Below are 19,086 nucleotides of genomic sequence, written 5' to 3' on the forward strand. Positions count from 1 at the left end.
TCATTATTATTATTATTATTATTATTATTATTATTATTATTATTATTATTATTATTATTATTATTATTATTATACCATCTAAAATTAAGCTCCTGAAAATTCCAATATATGTATTTAGCTAAAATTACCTAAAATATTTAGGCCTACTACTACTACTACTACTACTGCTACTAGGCTACTATACATTTCACCCAGTATTCGTCCAGTAACATATGGGTTGGCTATGATTTAGTTGACAAGTTAATGTAAAAAAGATAGCCAATTATATATATATATATATATATATATATATATATATATATATATATATATATATATATATATATATATATATATATATATATATATATATATATAATATAATTTAAAAGCGTCTCGTTATCGTATAGACTATATTTTAGTGGGTTATTGAACTAGTTGCTAGACTATTACAATGGGATATAAACTCGCAGATTTACACTTCAGTCACACGCGAACATTTAAGCATAAAGTTGGAAGTTGTTCCCGAAGCTACAACAGCCACTTCCTGATACACCTGTTGTCAGGTAGGATAATCAGCCCACAGTCTGCCGACGCGACGGAGAGACTGAGTCATGACAAAATAGATTATGGACGGAATTTTTCCGAAGCTTTGATGCAAATTTGACTTTTTTTTTTATCGTCATGCGAGTGAACCTGTTTTCAGAACTTAAAATGCGTCGACCGCGTCAAGGGAATACCGCTCTGTATGTCGTCTTGCTGGTGTATTTGATCGGCTTTTTCGGTGAGTAAAGTAGACAGAGCTCCGTTTTCATGTCGCTGTGTTTCAACACAAGTTGGCTTACAACAGAGACAAACTCTGTCTACGTTTGGCTTAATGTTTGTTCTAGGAGTAACAGGCTAACTAACATAATGTCGAAAATAATAATATGTCGAAATCTTTAATAGTAGCCTACATGTTTCATTTCCAGGCCTACATGAAAAATGTTGCTCTGTAAGTTGACGCCATGATAAGACTGCCCATGTTTTATTTTAAAGTGGTTAACTCATCACCCCTGCTTGAGGAAGAAGTTAGATGGACACACACAGCAGATAGAATTCCCATGAGAATATAGTAAACATTATCATAAAGTCGTAGTGACGTTCAACGTTAACTCAGACACATTCAAAGTAATATATGCTCGTCTATTAATTATTTAATTTGGTCCAAATAGCCCATTTCAGTCTTCATCTTACATTTTAAGTTATTTGCCACTGGGGCTACCAGGCCAATGTAAAAAGCTATGCTCAGAGGGATTCTGACAACTGGTATGCAGTGAGTTAAGAGCATTGTCTTTTTGCCAAATCCATTACAAACATGGCTCTGAACTGTGGGCAGTTGTTTGCCTCACTCTGAAATCATCGGACTTGTTTATGAAATAATACAAATTTAGATAATAATTTACAATACAATAATAGCTACTGTATCTTATTCAGAACACAGAAAACATGAACATGTTTCCGCAGATTAGTATCATTATGTTTTTTTTTTTCCATTACACTTAGTATTTTGGGCTACATTTGTCCCATGAGCACATTGTCTGCCAATATATACACATGTAGCTAGTTCTTTATGCCTGGGTCACATCAAGACAGCTATGGAAGTATCACAATATCATCCTTCTGACTTATCTGTTGAATGTCCAGATGTCTTGTAGAAACTGTGTCAACATGTCCACTGATGAGCTCCCAACTTTCCTCTGCTCGATTTCCACTTTTATGAAGTGATAGCTTTGTTAATGTTGTCGACTTGCTCACCCCAGGGTCTTCGGGTACATATATAATAAATCTGGCTGATGGCAGGATATCCTGTATACTCCTTAGTGTAAGATAAACTTAGTCTAGCACCACCAGCAGGTCACAGCTCTCCTTTATTTACTGAAATGGCTTGATGTTGACTAGAAAATTGTAAAATTTGTACGAATTGTCTGTGCTGTGTTGTGGACGGAAGGGGGCTGAATTTGTTTGGTTGTGATGCCTTCCTGGCATGCTTTGCTCTTACACCTCTTGAGTTGTTAAGGAAATGAATTGAACCCAACATTTAGCAATTAAAACAGCACTAATGACTCAAGGTTACAAAATATTTGAAGGTTCTCTTTCGAAGCAGAATAATTCAACTCTTCAGTATCATTCAATGTAGACATTGCTCTGGCTGGCCTCCCTTGGCATTCTCAATGAATTGATAACAATGAAAATACATTTAGAGATACAGGAATATGACCGATGGATATTAGGCATTTTCCAAACTATCGGTATCCGCATTTATAATGGCCGATAAATGAATATAAAAAATAAATAAAATAAAAACGGAAGAAACGTCCTTCAACCATGTTATGAATGTTGGCGTTGCATAGTTTGTCCACCAGAGGGCACTCTACAACGTCCCTGTCGCTCCCATCCATTGACAGTATATAAGAATGGACCAACAGATCCTGTTGCTCTGGACGGAGACCAGTGAAGGATATTAGAAGCACTTTTCCGGTGAGGGCTGAGCGTTACTGCGCAGCCTCCAACTGAGCTTGAAGACGTAGATGTGACATGAGCAACTTGTCTGAAAGTTGTAAGTCTTCTAGTAGCTGTGCCAAGAGAAATCTCAATCATTGCGAATCTTGCAGAGACGGAGAGCGTAGGTATATGTAAGGAGATAACATAGGCACAGGCTAATTATTGCTAAAATGCTAGTTAACATTAGTAATTAAACTTAAACAGCTAATGTAAGTCGAAACTGCCTGCGAGCTTCTCCTGTACTATACGGTAATGGTGCGTTCTTTTTGTCTTGTAATCGTGACTAGTAGCTCGAGTGTGATGTCACATCCGTGTCGAAAAACGAATAACCGCGGGTAGACTACTGCTCTGCTTTCTGCTCAAGACTCGACCATTGTTGTCATTTAGCAACCGAGCGTCTCTAGCCAATTTCAACTGCACAAGCTACAAAATAACTAATTAGGCGGTATTTAACTCCTAATAAGACTGTAGCGACATGCCTATATGTAGCAGTATACAGTGCTATGTGTACGACTTATTCATTTCGTTACAACAAAGACAAAAGTGCTTAAAATTGTAGAAAACCACAATGTTTACTGTGTGATGCACGACGTAGCCATCTTTGAAAGTGAACTCGGGGTCCTCTGAGTTCAGATGACTTGACGAGTTGTATATATACGACCTCGGGGGCGTTCTTTTTGCAACTTCCGGTTCGATTTTGGTGGACAAAAAGAACGCACCATAATTCCTCTACTATGCGACAGTAAGTCGCGTTGTTATGACACAATCGTTAGCCTATTTTTACAAAAACGTCTGCTACAGAGCCATAACGTGAGGTACAAGGTAATGGAACCTTTTATACATTGTCGTGTTTCTTTAGAAATAAACAATGGGCAAATAGTGTCTTTAAACACTTCAGATGTCAAGTTATTCGCTGTCAAAGTGGCGCCAAAATGAATGGCAGTCTATGGAATGCTAACGGGAGGTGAGTGCTTGTTAGCATCAAAATGGCGCCATAGGAGGTACGCGTTGTGGAAAGAGGCTTATCCCCTTGCTCCCATCCCGAGCCCACGAAAATACTCCCGTCATATCCCGATCACGTGACTGCATCCCCCCAAAAATCTTGTCCTGCAAAATCCCGAGAGAAAGACTCCTGAATCCCTATGTTGTCTAAAGTTATCAGACTCTGTTGCGGACTCTGTCGCGGACACGTGCTTCACACCGCAAGCAGGCTCGCGTGCCACCTGGCGGAAAAGAGATTTTATATTTATTATTTCATACATTTTATTTATCAGAACTTTAATATATTTTTATGTTCTTCTGTTATGTTGTGACAATAAAACGAACAAGTTTATACAAATCCTTTATTGGTCGGGCTCTAGTAGCAAGTCTGACAGAAACAACAACAGAGTCTGTTGAGAAACTTGTATGAGACTGTCTCTCAGTTCAGTGTCTGTCAGGAGAAATTTGCTGTGCTAACACTTTCATGCCACCACATTGTGATCATATCTGTATGCTATCAGGTTGTTTACTCACTAGTGTGCTTACAGTGAGTAAAATGTCACTCACTTTGTGTCCCCCTCCACTCCCTTTTTTTCATTCATTATGAACACCTAAACATATAATTCTGCTCACATTTTTCCTTTTTTATTTTTCATCCCTGTCCTCTGTGTCCCTCTAACATCATATTTTTTCTGCTCCTTCTTTCTACTATTTCACCTCAAGCACCTTGCCTAGTCTCCTCCATTACAGTGAGTACCCCAGCAGAGCTCCATGCATCTAAAGGGGATACCGTCACATTGTCCTGCACCTATACTTCCACCAGTAGGCCGACCAGTAAGATGACTGTCGACTGGTCTTATAGGCCCCAAAGTGGAGGGCCGCCACTGACAGTGAGTATATATATTTTATCAGAATAACTGAAAAAATAAATATTTTTCTGTGGCTGCACTGGATTACACTACTGTATCAAAAATAGGCTTGATAAAACGATTAGTCAAATCATTTTTTAGTCGATTGTGACATTATGATGATTCGATTTTTGAAACAAAAATGACAAGAAAAATTTAAGCTTAAACTCAAATAAACCTGGTATTAATAGTTAAAAGATGTAACTGCAAAGAAATAATATCTGACAGATAATCAAGACAATAATCTGCAGATTGTTCAACAAAACAAACAATCACTAGTTGCAGCCCTGATCCATTTTAAATGATATAATGTGTGTGGAATTACTAAGTTATTTCCATTTACTTTTTAAGATGTGACACACACCATGTTCATGGTACAGGTATGTGACTTTCATTGCTCAATCTGTACAAACATGGCTTGTTTGAATATCTGGCTGCTTTATTTGCATTCTTGACCAGCATGATTACTCTTGAACCTACATGTACACCTTCACCCTAAAGCAAAATCAGGTCCATCTTGGTTTCAAGGTAAATACTGTGTGTACAAATAAGATTTTTTTTATTTATTAGTATCACTGTTGAGCTAATGTCCAGGTTTTAGCCATTCACATTCCACCCCAACTTTTATGTCTTCAAGAGGCCTCAGCAAGAAAACCCTGGCTGGTCAGCTATAATAATACCCCTTCCTATGCGGTGGTCTCGTGGTCTTGTTCGAAATGCATTTGTGTATCCATCTCAACCCATAACTGCACTCAGCCTTCTAACCCCGCACAATTCGGGTTCAGTTTCAGCGACCAATCCACTAAAAATCCACCATTGTACTTGAAGATAGCCATCAAGTGTGGTTCTGTGTAATTGGATTTAGACCATTGGAATCCATAGTGTGGTAGCTGCAACCCTATATGCCATCATTTCCTATAGGAGCTCTCAGAGTTAAGTGGAGGCTAATGTTTTGTGCCTCTGCTGATGGTTTAGTCATTAAGATCCAGTTGTCTGGTCTAAAAGTGTGTAGGGGGAGGAGGAGAAGAAGAAGAACTTGATACATATTGTGTTATGTGTGTATGCATGTGTGCGTCAGTCAGCAGATAGCATGGTATTACCTCACGCAACTGCATAGGTATTAGGAAAAAAAAAGATGTGCCAGCTGCTACCAAAAAAAAACAAAAAACCACCACACCAGTGCCCGTTTTCCTTTGACTCATTTGTTGTCTTTATCACAGATAAATAATGTTTGGCAGTTTCCTGATACAGCCCATAGATGGAATCAAGTCTGGAAGTTTTTTATTTCTAAGCCTTCATTTGCTTTCCATCCAATTTCATTAGCAGTTTTGGCTGCTTTGTTGGCCTGTGTGTCCCTAGTCGTATATCACACTGGGAAAGACCATGAATAAGCATGTGAAAAGCTCCATCAGAAAATATAATTTTGCAGCCAATGCTTTAGTGTCAATCTGAATTGCTGCAGTGCTTCAGTGAATTGCATAATTACCTCAGTCCTGATGAGAATTCATTTTTTAGATTGGAGAAGAGAGGCTGGATGTTCAGTCAAATATCCGCTAAAGCTGATGTAATTGGAGGAGTTGGCAATTGAATTCTGCTGAGTAATGCTAAAAATAAATCTATTGAGATGATCTTTAGTTAAGCACTGTTTTTAATTTGCCAAGTCAGTGGAAGATTCTGTCTAAATTGTCCTACAGTTTTATCCTTTTCTCAAGATTTGACCGTGAGAATAGTTGGCCCCCAGTTGAAAACATGTTGCAGCATTTCTCGCAAGTTTAAAATGATCATCGGATTTAATGTTTGTTTCTGGACTGAGCAGACTCTTAAGTAGTCTGTGACTTCAAGCTGCTCTTATGTAGGTGAGCTCTGCGAAGTCCTCAAATCATCAGCCAGGCCTACAATCAGTCTCTTAGAAAAATGCAGCTGATAAACACGTAAAACCATAAAACTGTATCAGTGTCAGTGATTGTTCAAGTGATTCTGTGTTTGCTTTTGCTTTTTTTGCCTCAGTTTATTGAAAGGCCATACACAATTATCCATGTTGACATTATTCCTAGTGCGTACACTTTTAGGCAGTAAATATGCTCTCTTCAAACACAGGGTTGTAGCACAAAATTCTGGGCCCTGTAGAAAGGCATTTTCTATGATCCCCTCCCCGCATCCACAGCTATTCATTCTAGCATCTTTTTGGGCCCTCCTCACATGAGGGCCTTGGGTACTCAGTCCCCTCCCCCCTCCCCACGTCACGCCTCCCAAGGCATACATTTTTGCATGATCTTGATTTAGGCTGCACCGTTACATGGTAAACTGGTATACATTTTTTTTTTTTTTGCAAGCACAGATTTTCAAAACATTCTAAATAAGATGGAAGTCTGCTTATTTTATACATGCATGCATACATACATACACTGATAATTTTAGTTGTTAATGTTATCTAGTATTGTATGCCATTGTAAAGAAATAGTGTTTCAGCAATTATTAGATATTTTATTCTGGTAAATTGGAGAAATAAATGGATACTTGTGAAGCTGTGAATTTTATTTTGTATGTTTATAAATACTTACCTACATTTGAACTGATTTTAATTCATTGTATACAACACTGGGCCTGGCATTGCCAGAGATATTCAGTCTTCTGAGTGCAATTTAGTTTTCAATGAGGAAATACTGAAAAACATGGTTTATATTAGAAATCTATTTTATATCTGTGCAAAGAGTCACTATAATAGTGTTTTAAACTCTGGTATGCTTTGTTTGTGTTGAGAACGTGACCCAACCCAACTACCAGATTTACTCTGCAAGTTTGAGCTAAATGGCTCCTGTCAGGTCCGCCTGCAATCTGGGATGCGGCAGAGCATGCAAACTGTAGTAGCTTGCGTAGTAGCAGCAGCTAGCCAGAGAATGGCATAGCAATGTTTCTTTCACAGTTATATACTGCGGTAAAGCTAGCCGCCACTCGCATCTCCGTTGTCAAACCAGAATACAGGTAATTTTCCTGTATTTACTTTCTTGCTCTCACCCCAGAAACGTCTGACTAATAAGCAAAATGAACGTTCTTGCCTGGTTTGTGGTGATGCATTTTGTTTCGCTTGGATCTTTCTCTGTGTGAAAAGAAACCAAACCAAGGGGAAAACGCTCAAGTTTACAAACTTATGAACTGATTTGGACCAGAGCAAATGAAATATAGGTGTGAAAATGCCCATAAGTTAGGATAATATCTCAAAGAGGCTCAGTCACTTACATTTGTCATGAAGCACTCTATGGGCCCTATTTTAATGATCTGAAACGCAAGTATGAAACGCAAAACGCAAGTAGCTTTGTGGGCGGATCTCGGCTGCTGTTGCTATTTTACCGGCGGGATAAATGAGTCTTGCGCCCGACGCAAATCTTAAATTGGTTGGTCTGAAGTAGCTAGGTGTGGTTTGGGCGTAACATGAAAATAACCAATCAGAGCGTCATCTCTCATTCCCTTTAAGAGCAGGCGCGCTTGTTCCATGGCAGATTGCTATTATAACGGCGGATTTGCCTGGCGCACGCCAGCGGGAGCTGTCCGGGATGCGGCAAAGTAATAAATGGCCGTCTTGGCCGGGTGGCGATGTTGCTGCTCCTCTCGGGCGCATCTCCTCAAGTCTGGAGAGGATTGCTGCAGCCATGGAGCGTGGGCCTCCAAACACACCACCTGCACCTGTTGTGCCCCTTCCTCCTCCCCCAACTCCATCTCCTCCAATTCCTCTAATATTTCCTCATTTACAGTGCCCTGCGAAAGTATTCGCCCCTTGCCAACTTTTTCGACCTTTTGCCACATTTCAGGCCTCAAACATAAAGATATAAAACTGTAATTTTTTGTGAAGAATCAACAACAAGTGGGACACAATCATGAAGTGGAACGAAATTTATTGGATATTTCAAACCTTTTAAACAAATAAAAAGCTAAAATATTGGGCGCCAAAATTATTCAGCCCCCTTAAGTTAATACTTTGTAGCGCCACCTTTTGCTGCGATTACAGCTGTAAGCGTTGAGCGTGTATGTCTCTATCAGTTTTGCACATCGAGAGCCGACATTTTGCCCATTCCTCCTTGCAAAACAGCTCGAGCTCAGTGAGGTTGGATGGAGAGCGTTTGTGAACAGCAGTTTTCAGTTTTTCCACAGATTCTCGATTGGATTCAGGTCTGGACTTTGACTTGGCCATTCTAACACCTGGATATGTTTATTTGTGAACCATTCCATTGTAGATTTTGCTTTAGGTTTTGGATCATTGTCTTGTTGGAAGACAAATCGCGTCCCAGTCTCAGGTCTTTTGCAGACTCCATCAGGTTTTCTTCCAGAATGGTCCTGTATTTGGCTCCATCCATCTTCCCATCAATTTTAACCATCTTCCCTGTCCCTGCTGAAGAAAACCGGCCCAAACCATGATGCTGCCACCACCATGTTTGACAGTGGGGATGGTGTGTTCAGGGTGATGAGCTGTGTTGCTTTTCGCCAAACATAACGTTTTGCATTGTTGCCAAAAAGTTCGATTTTGGTTTCATCTGACCACAGCACCTTCTTCCACATGTTAGATGTGTCTCCCAGGTGGCTTTTGGCAAACTTTAAAACGACACTTTTTATGGATATCTTTAAGAAATGGCTTTCTTCTTGCCACTCTTCCATAAAGGCCAGATTTGTGCAGTATACGACTGATTGTTGTCCTATGGACAGAGTCTCCCACCTCAGCTGTAGATCTCTGCAGTTCATCCAGAGTGATCATGGGCCTCTTGGCTGCATCTCTGATCAGTCTTCTCATTGTATGAGCTGAAAGTTTAGAGGGACGGCCGGGTCTTCGTAGATTTGTAGTGGTCTGATACTCCTTCCATTTCAATATTGCTCGCACAGTGCTCCTTGGGATGTTTAAAGCTTGGGAAATCTTTTTGTATCCAAATCCGGCTTTAAACTTCTCCACAACAGTATCTCGGACCTGCCTGGTGTGTTCCTTGTTCTTCATGATGCTCTCTGCGCTTTACACGGACCTCTGAGACTATCACAGAGCAGGTGCATTTATACGGAGACTTGATTACACACAGCTGGATTCTATTTATTATCATTAGTCATTTAGGTCAACATTGGATCATTCAGAGATCCTCACTGAACTTCTGGAGAGAGTTTGCTGCACTGAAAGTAAAGGGGCTGAATAATTTTGCACGCCCACTTTTTCCAGTTTTTTATTTGTTAAAAAGTTTGAAATAGCCAATGAATTTCGTTCCACTTCATAATTGGGACCCACTTGTTGTTGATTCTTCACAAAAAATTACAGTTTTATATCTTTATGTTTGAGGCCTAAAATGTGGCAAAAGGTCGAAACGTTCAAGGGGCGAATACTTTCGCAAGGCACTGTATGTCAACAACACATCCATGATTCATGGAAATGTTGTGTAAAACACAACAAGCCACAAAGAATGCTGCGACGTTTTGAGGACTGTATTGAAAAGTGCCTCCTGACCGATCCAAACACCTGAAGCGCATTTTCAGTAATATTTTTCCTTGTAATTATGTATGGTTTGCAAAAATGGGAACTGCTGCGTCCGTTTAGATGAGAGAAGCAAAGTGTATGCGCGTTGTGCGCACGCTACATTACAGCCAAGCATGCGCCCCTAAAATAGCATCTGAATAACGTGCTACTGACTTTAGACTAGCGCCACTGACTTTAGACCAGGTTTTTCCTGGTCAGTGGCGGAATTGTTTTCTGAAACTGCAAAATGGCACCAGAGAACGTTTGCACTGGAACACGCCTCCTCTTTTTGCTGAACCGCCCCCTGCAGCGCAAATACATTCCCTAATTTACCGATGTGCTTCTGTGGAGGGAAAAGTCCGCTGTGCGTCGGGTGCAAAATAGGAATGATACATGTTGGTGTACAAAGGCAATTGCGCTGAGTGCAAGATAGGGCTCTATATAGTTACTATCTTCAGATAAAGAAACCCCCTGATGTGACACAACCTGAAATAGATTGTCCCTGATTTCTGAAACATTTGCAAAACCTGTTAATTGTGAAAGGACATTATTCTACTATAATTTGATGTTCTCTATTAAATTGAGCAGATTTGTGCCTTTTTAGTACACTTTGGTTCCTATTTTGGTGGCGGCTTAACGACCAGCGCAGGCAGCACTCTGACCGTTTTGGTAATTTACTGACTTAGAAATGTGCTTTGCCCGCATTGTGTTGATGTGATCATATGAACTGCTTTACCAGACATTTTGTTTTATTTGCTTCTATCATCATTAAATTAACAATGAACTGCTAAAAAACCCACACCATCTGCCTCTGGCTACAGATTTGTTCACATTGTAGACAAAGAGAAGCACATTTTTCATTTAAGCTGTGTCGTCATGCATCACTGTGATTGACACAGCTGTGCAGAGCGATGAGACCGGGGATGTGACTGGCTGATATTGTATTTATTAATTACCACACCCTCTGATTTATATTCCACTTCAATGTCCCTTTTGCACTTAGCACTGCCTCACCTACTTTGTACATGAACCAAAATAGCAGGTGTGCTTGGGGTGGTAATGCAAAATACAGACAGTGGTTGATGGGGCAGTTCTGAAGTCGCTGGTGAACCCTGTTAAAAAGGAACACATTGCTTACTGCCTATAAGTCTAGCATGAAAGGAGCTGCATCTATTGGCTAGATGCAAAAACATCCATTGTTTTTAAAGGAAATTGCCATCTCCTTTCTGCTGTGATTTGAGAGCACAGAGGGCCATGCAGCTCTGCAAATCTAACTATAAATTGAGGATTCTCTGAGTGTGTGTGTCTTTCAAGAGGTCGCATGCAGCACGCTGTTGCGAGGCCTCTGTACAGCACCGGGGGCGGGGCGTTGCTACATCCTTTAACGGCTCATTGATTAGAGTTCACTGGCATCTTCTACCAACAAAGAGCCTACGAGCCGCTGTACAGCAGTCGGGGGCAGGTTAAAAAGGCGATTAGCGACTTTCTGTAGAAGAAAGACGCCAGAATTGTCCGGCGACGTGATGTCTTTCCCTCTTGCGGCTGCCACAGTCACCTGTCTCTGTCACTTCTGACTGGGGAGCAGCAACAAGCCTACGGGCGCATGGCAGCTCCGCCACCATCGGTGTATGTGAATGGGTGAGTGAGAGGCAAATTGTAAAGAGCTTCGTGCAGTAAGGTAAAAAGGCACTATGTAAATGCAGTACATTTACCATTTACCATTGGATTAGCTGTTCTCACGACGCTTTGACCGGGCACGCCACCCGACAACGCTGCAAGCAGCAATACTGGGAACCAAGCATTTCATAATGCTTATTGTGTCACATGTTGTTTGTGAGAATTTACACAATAAAGTTGTGGAAAAAACAAGCAGTCAGCTCGTTCCAAACAGGAACACCCTCCAAACGGGCCCTGCACTAGTAATCTAAAAGCCTCTGTCTTCATGTTCCTTATCCGACTCAACCAGCTCAGTACAAAACATGCCACTCACACTTACATTACTATATATATATATATATATATATATATATATATATATATATATATATATATATATATATATATATATATATATATATATATATATATATATATAAAAAATATATATATATATATACAGTGTCTTGCGAAAGTATTCAGCCCCCTTGAACTTTTCGACCTTTTGCCACATTTCAGGCCTCAAACATAAAGATATAAAACTGTAATTTTTTGTGAAGAATAAACAACAAGTGGGACACAATCATGAAGTGGAACGAAATTTTATTGGATATTTCAAACCTTTTAAACAAATAAAAACTGAAATATTGGGCGTGCCAAAATTATTCAGCCCCCTTCAGTTAATACTTTGTAGCGCCACCTTTTGCTGCGATTACAGCTGTAAGTCGCCTGGGTATATCTCTATCAGTTTTGCACATCGAGGAGACTGACATTTTTGCCCATTCCTCCTTGCAAAACAGCTCGAGCTCAGTGAGGTTGGATGGAGAGCGTTTGTGAACAGCAGTTTTCACTTCCTTCCACAGATTCTCGATTGGATTCAGGTCTGGACTTTGACTTGGCCATTCTAACACCTGGATATGTTTATTTGTGAACCAGTCCATTGTAGATTTTGCTTTATGTTTTGGATCATTGTCTTGTTGGAAGACAAATCTCCGTCCCAGTCTCAGGTCTTTTGCAGACTACATCAGGTTTTCTTCCAGAATGGTCCTGTATTTGGCTCCATCCATCTTCCCATCAATTTTAATCATCTTCCCTGTCCCTGCTGAAGAAAAGCAGGCCCAAACCATGATGCTGCCACCACCATGTTTGACAGTGGGGATGGTGTGTTCAGGGTGATGAGCTGTGTTGCTTTTACGCCAAACATAACGTTTTGCATTGTTGCCAAAAAGTTCGATTTTGGTTTCATCTGACCACAGCACCTTCTTCCACATGTTTGGTGTGTCTCCCAGGTGGCTTTTGGCAAACTTTAAACGACACTTTTTATGGATATCTTTAAGAAATGGCTTTCTTCTTGCCACTCTTCCATAAAGGCCAGATTTGTGCAGTATACGACCGATTGTTGTCCTATGGACAGAGTCTCCCACCTAAGCTGTAGATCTCTGTAGTTCATCCAGAGTGATCATGGGCCTCTTGGCTGCATCTCTGATCAGTCTTCTCATTGTATGAGCTGAAAGTTAAGAGGGACGGCCGGGTCTTCGTAGATTTGTAGTGGTCGGATACTCCTTCCATTTCAATATTATCGCTTGCACAGTGCTCCTTGGGATGTTTAAAGCTTGGGAAATCTTTTTGTATCCAAATCCGGCTTTAAACCTCTCCACAACAGTATCTCGGACCTGCCTGGTGTGTTCCTTGTTCTTCATGATGCTCTCGCGCGTTTACACGGACCTCTGAGACTATCACAGAGCAGGTGCATTTATACGGAGACTTGATTACACACAGCTGGATTCTATTTATCATCATTAGTCATTTAGGTCAACATTGGATCATTCAGAGATCCTCACTGAACTTCTGGAGAGAGTTTGCTGCACTGAAAGTAAAGGGGCTGAATAATTTTGCACGCCCCATTTTTCAGTTTTTATTTGTTAAAAAAGTTTGGAAATAGCCAATGAATTTCGTTTCCACTTCATAATTGGGACCCACTTGTTGTTGATTCTTCACAAAAAATTACAGTTTTATATCTTTATGTTTGAGGCCTGAAATGTGGCAAAAGGTTGAAACGTTCAAGGGGGCGAATACTTTCACAAGGCACTGTGTATATATATATATATATATATATATATATATATATATATATATATATATATATATATATATATATATATATATATATATATATATATATAGTGGGTCAGTTCCACTTTCAATTGTTTTTGCTTGTCTTTTTCTTACTTTGTCAGTTTTCTTTCATTAAAATAAGATGTATAGAAAATGATGTGGTCAAACAACAACATAAGACTTTATGCAGCACACAAACAGTGGCTAAGACTAATAGTGGAAAGATGAAAGCAAGTATATTCAGAATCAACCCCTCTGTCTCCATAACTCCACCAAATCTATTGTCTATTTTCTGTTTGTGTTTTTACCTTCAGCTTTGTTCCGTCCAAGTCTCTGGTTACTGGTGACTAACCAGGTTGTCATAAAACCTATTAAAACACAAACTCTACACTCTTAGTTTCCTCTGTGAAAAACGTAGTGTTGTATTTTCACATTTTCATTCCCCCTTCTCCACCCACACACACAACACACTCATACTCGGATGTCATGTTGTGGAGAGGTCTGGGTCAGCTTGATGTGGGAGTAACGACAAGATGGAGTTTGCTGTTGAAAACATACTTATGTGGTAAATGTTTAACTGAAGGAAAATTTAGTTTTGGAGACACCTGTAGTTAAGATTTTCCCTCTCAGTGAGACTTATGCACACAAATTTCTTCTCTTGGCCCTGTACTCGATCAGATTTATATTCATATTTCTTAGACTGAAGAGACTGGCTTCTTCACTCTATCAACAATATTGCCAAAAGAAAATGTCCTACCACCATCTGTCCTACCACCTGTTGCTCCAGAAATGTTCCCTAAGGCAAAACAAACTGATACGTTAGATTCAGGAGTGTTGATTCATATTATATGCTCTCTGAAGAATAGAACCGATCATTATTGATTTCCTGTTTATTTAGTGGTTGCTTTCCAGGTGAGACTGCTGTTCGTGCATAATACATCACTGTACGTCAACATTTATATCGTCTTCCTAAATCTTCTATATCAAGTTGTGTTAGTCACTAAGGCCATGCACTTTGAGTTAATTTCCCCTTCCTCCAAGTACCGAAAGACTTACTGTAGATATCATTTTACATCCTTGCCCATGGCACACTCTATTTGACCACACCCACCTGTTTCATGCAAATGAAATATAATTTTCTTTTTACTCTCCAGTTTTTCCACTTCTCCTCACGGGCGTTCCCTCCACTTGACGGTCAGTTTACTGGTCGAATCCGGTGGCAGGGAACCCCGTCACGCGGGGATGCCTCTATCTCTCTGATCAACGCCACGTTGAAAGATAATGGGACCTACACATGCTCCGTCAGGAACCCCCCTGATGTCCACGGGTCCCCGACTGCTCACACTGTGCTTACTGTCACACCAAAAGGTAAGATGGTTCACAAACACGGTGCAATAGTAACCACGCCAGACCCATTTCCTCACGTCAGAATTCTTTTCCTGCATATTTAGCCTTGTGCATTTGGACTTCTTCCTAATTGTGTGCACACTTAAACACTTAAATATGGACTTGTATGTCCCCATCTAGATGCATTTTTTTTGATGAATAATCATTATTATCTTCTCAGAAATGCATGATTTTAAATCATTTCCAGTGCTTGTCCGTATTTCACCTCAAGTGTCTAGATTTGGCTTTTCTGATGTGTGTTAATCAGAGTTAGACAGAGCCAAGCTAGCTGTTTCCCTCTGGTTTCAGTCTTTATGTTAAACTAAGCTAACCAGTTGCTGTCATATTTCCCCAAACTATAAAATATTTGTTTTTTCATAATTCACAATAGTTTTCTTCTTTTAATTGATTGCCATATTTTCACTACTCTATTGGTAAGAAGTGATTATTTACTGCTATTGTGGAGAATTGTGTATGTACTGTATGTACGTGTACAGTATATGTCTGTGAAAGTAATGCTTTTGTAAGTGAGAATGGCCGGCATGATGTCATGGGTCTGTGTGGTCATAAACAGCTTGTTTGTCATGTGTTTCTTATGACCTCACATCCTCCTCCACAGTGTCCAGCATTCGCTTCTCTGATGTTGCGGTCCTCCTCGCTTTCGTCCTCCTCCCCTCTGCTATCATCACCCTCATTCTGATTGGACGGATGCTCTGTCCCAAGAAACAGCGCAACCAATCAAAGGCCTACAGATCGCCCATAGAGGTCACAGAAGGGTGAGTAGATTTATTCAACCAATCACTGCTGTGGGTCTCCTGGGGGTAATGATAGTCATTGCAGGGTTTGATGGTTATAAATGGGCTTCTGGATTGCTAATTTGATGAAGGTTAAACAAGAATTTAAGATCAAATTAAAGGTTTGATTTCAGTTGGTCTGCTTGTTGTCGAAAGGTGCTGTGAATCAGTGAGAATGACCGATGTATTACAGGAATATAAATGGTAAACAAGCCAGTGCTAATTTGTAATACATGTTTAACAGATTGCATAAATAACATGGACAGGATTATGTAAACAATGAGCAGCAACTCGTAGTCCCAGTATGTTTGTTTTTGATTATTTAAAAAAAGTCCATTTGTTTTTACTATTCTTTTTGACCATTTAGTGTAACTATTTATTGAGGTACTGTGATCTGATCTAATCCATTCTCAGCAATCTTTTCAACTTGTCTTTCAATTAGAATTTCCAAAATCGAAAAAGATGACCTTAAAAAAAAAAAAAAAAAAAAAAAAAAAAAAAAAAATTTTAGAAAAGAAGGTATGGCATCCACCCACCGGAGGCCAAAGAAAAGAGGGCCTCATGCTGTGGCCTATATCTGATGGTACAGTACAGAACGTTTCATTATATGACACTGTCTTCCAACCCATAAATAACTTAATGAGACATGTCTGGCAGATCCATTTCGTGTTTAATTTTACATGCCCTCTATGTCTGACAACAGGACTTGAGGGTTTATGAAATATTGAAAGTTGTTTTGTGTGTGTGTGTGTGTGTGTGTGTGTGTGTGTGTGTGTGTGTGTATAGATATATATGTCTGTATGATATTTTATCTGTCTTGTTTTCTGGTCTGCCCAGGACTTGGAAGATGAAGATGGGTATTACAACCTAAAAAAGAAGCCTCCTGTGGATGAAGGCTATGCTGAGTCTCAGTGCTAGAGAACCCTGCTGGTATGGAGATGTAACTACAACTTCTAGACCTACAAGTGCCTTACATGTGGGAGGTATTGAATGGAAATGAATGCTGGATCCATGTCTTCTTTGCCACAGTCAACCACTTATTCAGTCACTTTGGTGATGTTTACTTTTTTTGAGGTGACTCCTTTGGAATAATATTTTAATTTTTGTCTTGAGAAAATCTGAATTTTGCATCTCCAGCATTATATGTACACAATAAATGATGTCAATAATTTAATTTACCTGTTGCCTACAAGCTTCTAAATTCCCAAAGCCGAGCAAGAGGTCTTGATTCCTAAATTTCCGAGCTTGTAGTCTTGATGAGATATTCTAAGTTTATTCTGTACTGTATGTACAAGTAAGCAGCTAGTGTCATTCTAGTGTCAGGTACCAACTGACTCTGTACATGCAAAAAAACACACATAGACAAGCACTGTATCTATTTTTATATCTTAAGGATTTATATGTATTTCTTAGTGTGAAGGAGATAGTCTAATGTCTAACTTATTGCCTGTGTCAGAGTGGCTGTATAAAATCTGTCTTTGAGTTGTAGTGGAACCTTTCTGTTATACGCTTTACTATTGAATATTTTGGACAGAAAATATATAGTTTGATTTGAATGTCAACTGTGACCACCTAGTACTATTTATACAGTACATGTCCTATATTGTGTGTGTGTGTGTGTGTGTGTGTGTGTGTGTGTGTGTGTGTGTGTGTGTGTGTGTGTGTGTGTGTGGATCTTACTACTCAGTATATTTTGGGGATATCTGAGTTTGGATGTGGTTATCTTATGTAATATACTGTGACAGGATTGAGTCTTTGTTTAGGATGCACAGTTTTGCTTTATTGATTTTTCTTTTTTTGATAAATAAATAGTTTAAGAGCAGATTGTTTTGGCTTTGTGAGGGAATGGACATGACATTTTTAAAAGGTGCTTCCAGCAAGTTAATACAAATACTTTGTTCAATGTCTTGATGCATCTCTGAACATAGACAATTTGTTGGTAAAGCTGATAGCATACAGCCACCATTTTCTCCTTTGCTCTCTCTTTGTTTGGTCTTTTGCACTATTCATGAATGTTCTTGAACATTCCTCTAAAAACTGTAAAGACAGGCTGGAGACTCATATCTTCACTCACAAATTGCAGCAGCATCGGTTTCATCTACATGCTGCAGTTGTGGGACTTGAGTCATAAAAAGATGTAATAAAAACCCGCCAATGAAAACACACAGATAACAATAAGTTCTCATTTCTTTTTCTATTTCTCGTTTAGCTCATTCATGCCCTCTAGGTTTTAATAATTCACACACTGCTATGGTGAAACAATTATCATTCCTGCTTCATCTGAACTACCATGGCAACAGCTTAATCATGTCGGCCAGCAAAAAACAAAGATTTCAAAAATGTATTGAATAAAAGAAATTTAAAAAATGCAGCTAACTGTCTGGACTCTATTTTCTAGACAAATGTTGTTGGGGAGGGGGGCACTCCGATTTTACCATTCCAATGTACATCTACTCAGCATTTCCTGAAACATTGGTTAATCAACCTAAATTCTCTCTATAGCAGAGAGGAGGATCCAATCCTCCCCAAGGTAAAGTGCTGTAGATTTGCCTTATTTATCCAAATTTATTTCAGCTGTTGGGTTTTGTTACTAGGGAGGAAATCTTGGAATACAGGAAATGTTATAACAAGTCTTAACAGTGATACAATACTCTCCTAAACAGTAGCATCAAAAAGAAGTCAGACCAGCCAACGATGGCTAAACCTCAAACCAGCTCCATCCCTGCCATAGGAAGTGCATGGATTAGTCATGTCAACAGGTGCATAATACCTAGGTAAGTAGCATCATATTCAGATTGAATGACCTTAACTTTTACTTATCTATCCAGTCCTTGAGTTTGATGGACTGAAATGGATCAATTCATTCCTTAACCCAGTGGTTCCCAACCTGTGGGTCAGGACTCCATGAGGGGTCACAGGATCCATCTTTCTGAGGTCTAGTCACTGAAAATAGATCTTTTGGAAAAGTCATGGCTTTTGGGCCAGGGCTATATCGTCGCTTGTTTGTTTGGCATGATCTTGACAGCTCTTCAATGTGTTTTTACGTTTTCATTTGGACGAAAATCTTTTTTTAAATGATGCTTTTGTGGATGGGATTTGTTTGAGAACTAAGGAGGGGAAACAATTGTAAAAATACCTGAGTACATTTGAACTAGGCCTGATTTTGTGAAATACTCGCTACTTGTATCTCTTCAGGCCTCTAAAAACCCTTCAAATGGAACAATTTGAGAAAAAAAACTCC

General features: G+C 39.5%; 1 protein-coding gene across 1 annotated transcript; it reads left to right on the forward strand.

Moving 5' to 3' along the window:
• Window positions 1-599: 599 nt before the first annotated feature.
• mpzl3 (myelin protein zero-like 3) lies at window positions 600-18,010 on the forward strand. Its single transcript, XM_039784350.1, has 6 exons — window positions 600-763; window positions 4,228-4,394; window positions 14,820-15,033; window positions 15,671-15,827; window positions 16,362-16,428; window positions 16,683-18,010. Exons 1-6 carry the CDS (start codon window positions 664-666, stop codon window positions 16,761-16,763), a joined length of 786 nt encoding a protein of 261 aa, XP_039640284.1. The 5' UTR covers window positions 600-663; the 3' UTR covers window positions 16,764-18,010.
• Window positions 18,011-19,086: the final 1,076 nt, after the last annotated feature.

Source organism: Perca fluviatilis, chromosome 2 (assembly GCF_010015445.1).
Source record: "Perca fluviatilis chromosome 2, GENO_Pfluv_1.0, whole genome shotgun sequence".
In the NCBI taxonomy this organism is placed as follows: domain Eukaryota; kingdom Metazoa; phylum Chordata; class Actinopteri; order Perciformes; family Percidae; genus Perca; species Perca fluviatilis.

Coding starts and splice junctions, on each gene's coding strand:
- mpzl3 (XM_039784350.1), top strand. CDS start 664: ATGCGAGTGAACCTGTTTTCAGAACTTAAAATGCGTCGACCGCGTCAA. Junction 15,828..16,361: donor CCCATAGAGGTCACAGAAGG/GTGAGTAGATTT, acceptor ATTTTAGAAAAG/AAGGTATGGCATCCACCCAC. Junction 16,429..16,682: donor GCTGTGGCCTATATCTGATG/GTACAGTACAGA, acceptor TGGTCTGCCCAG/GACTTGGAAGATGAAGATGG.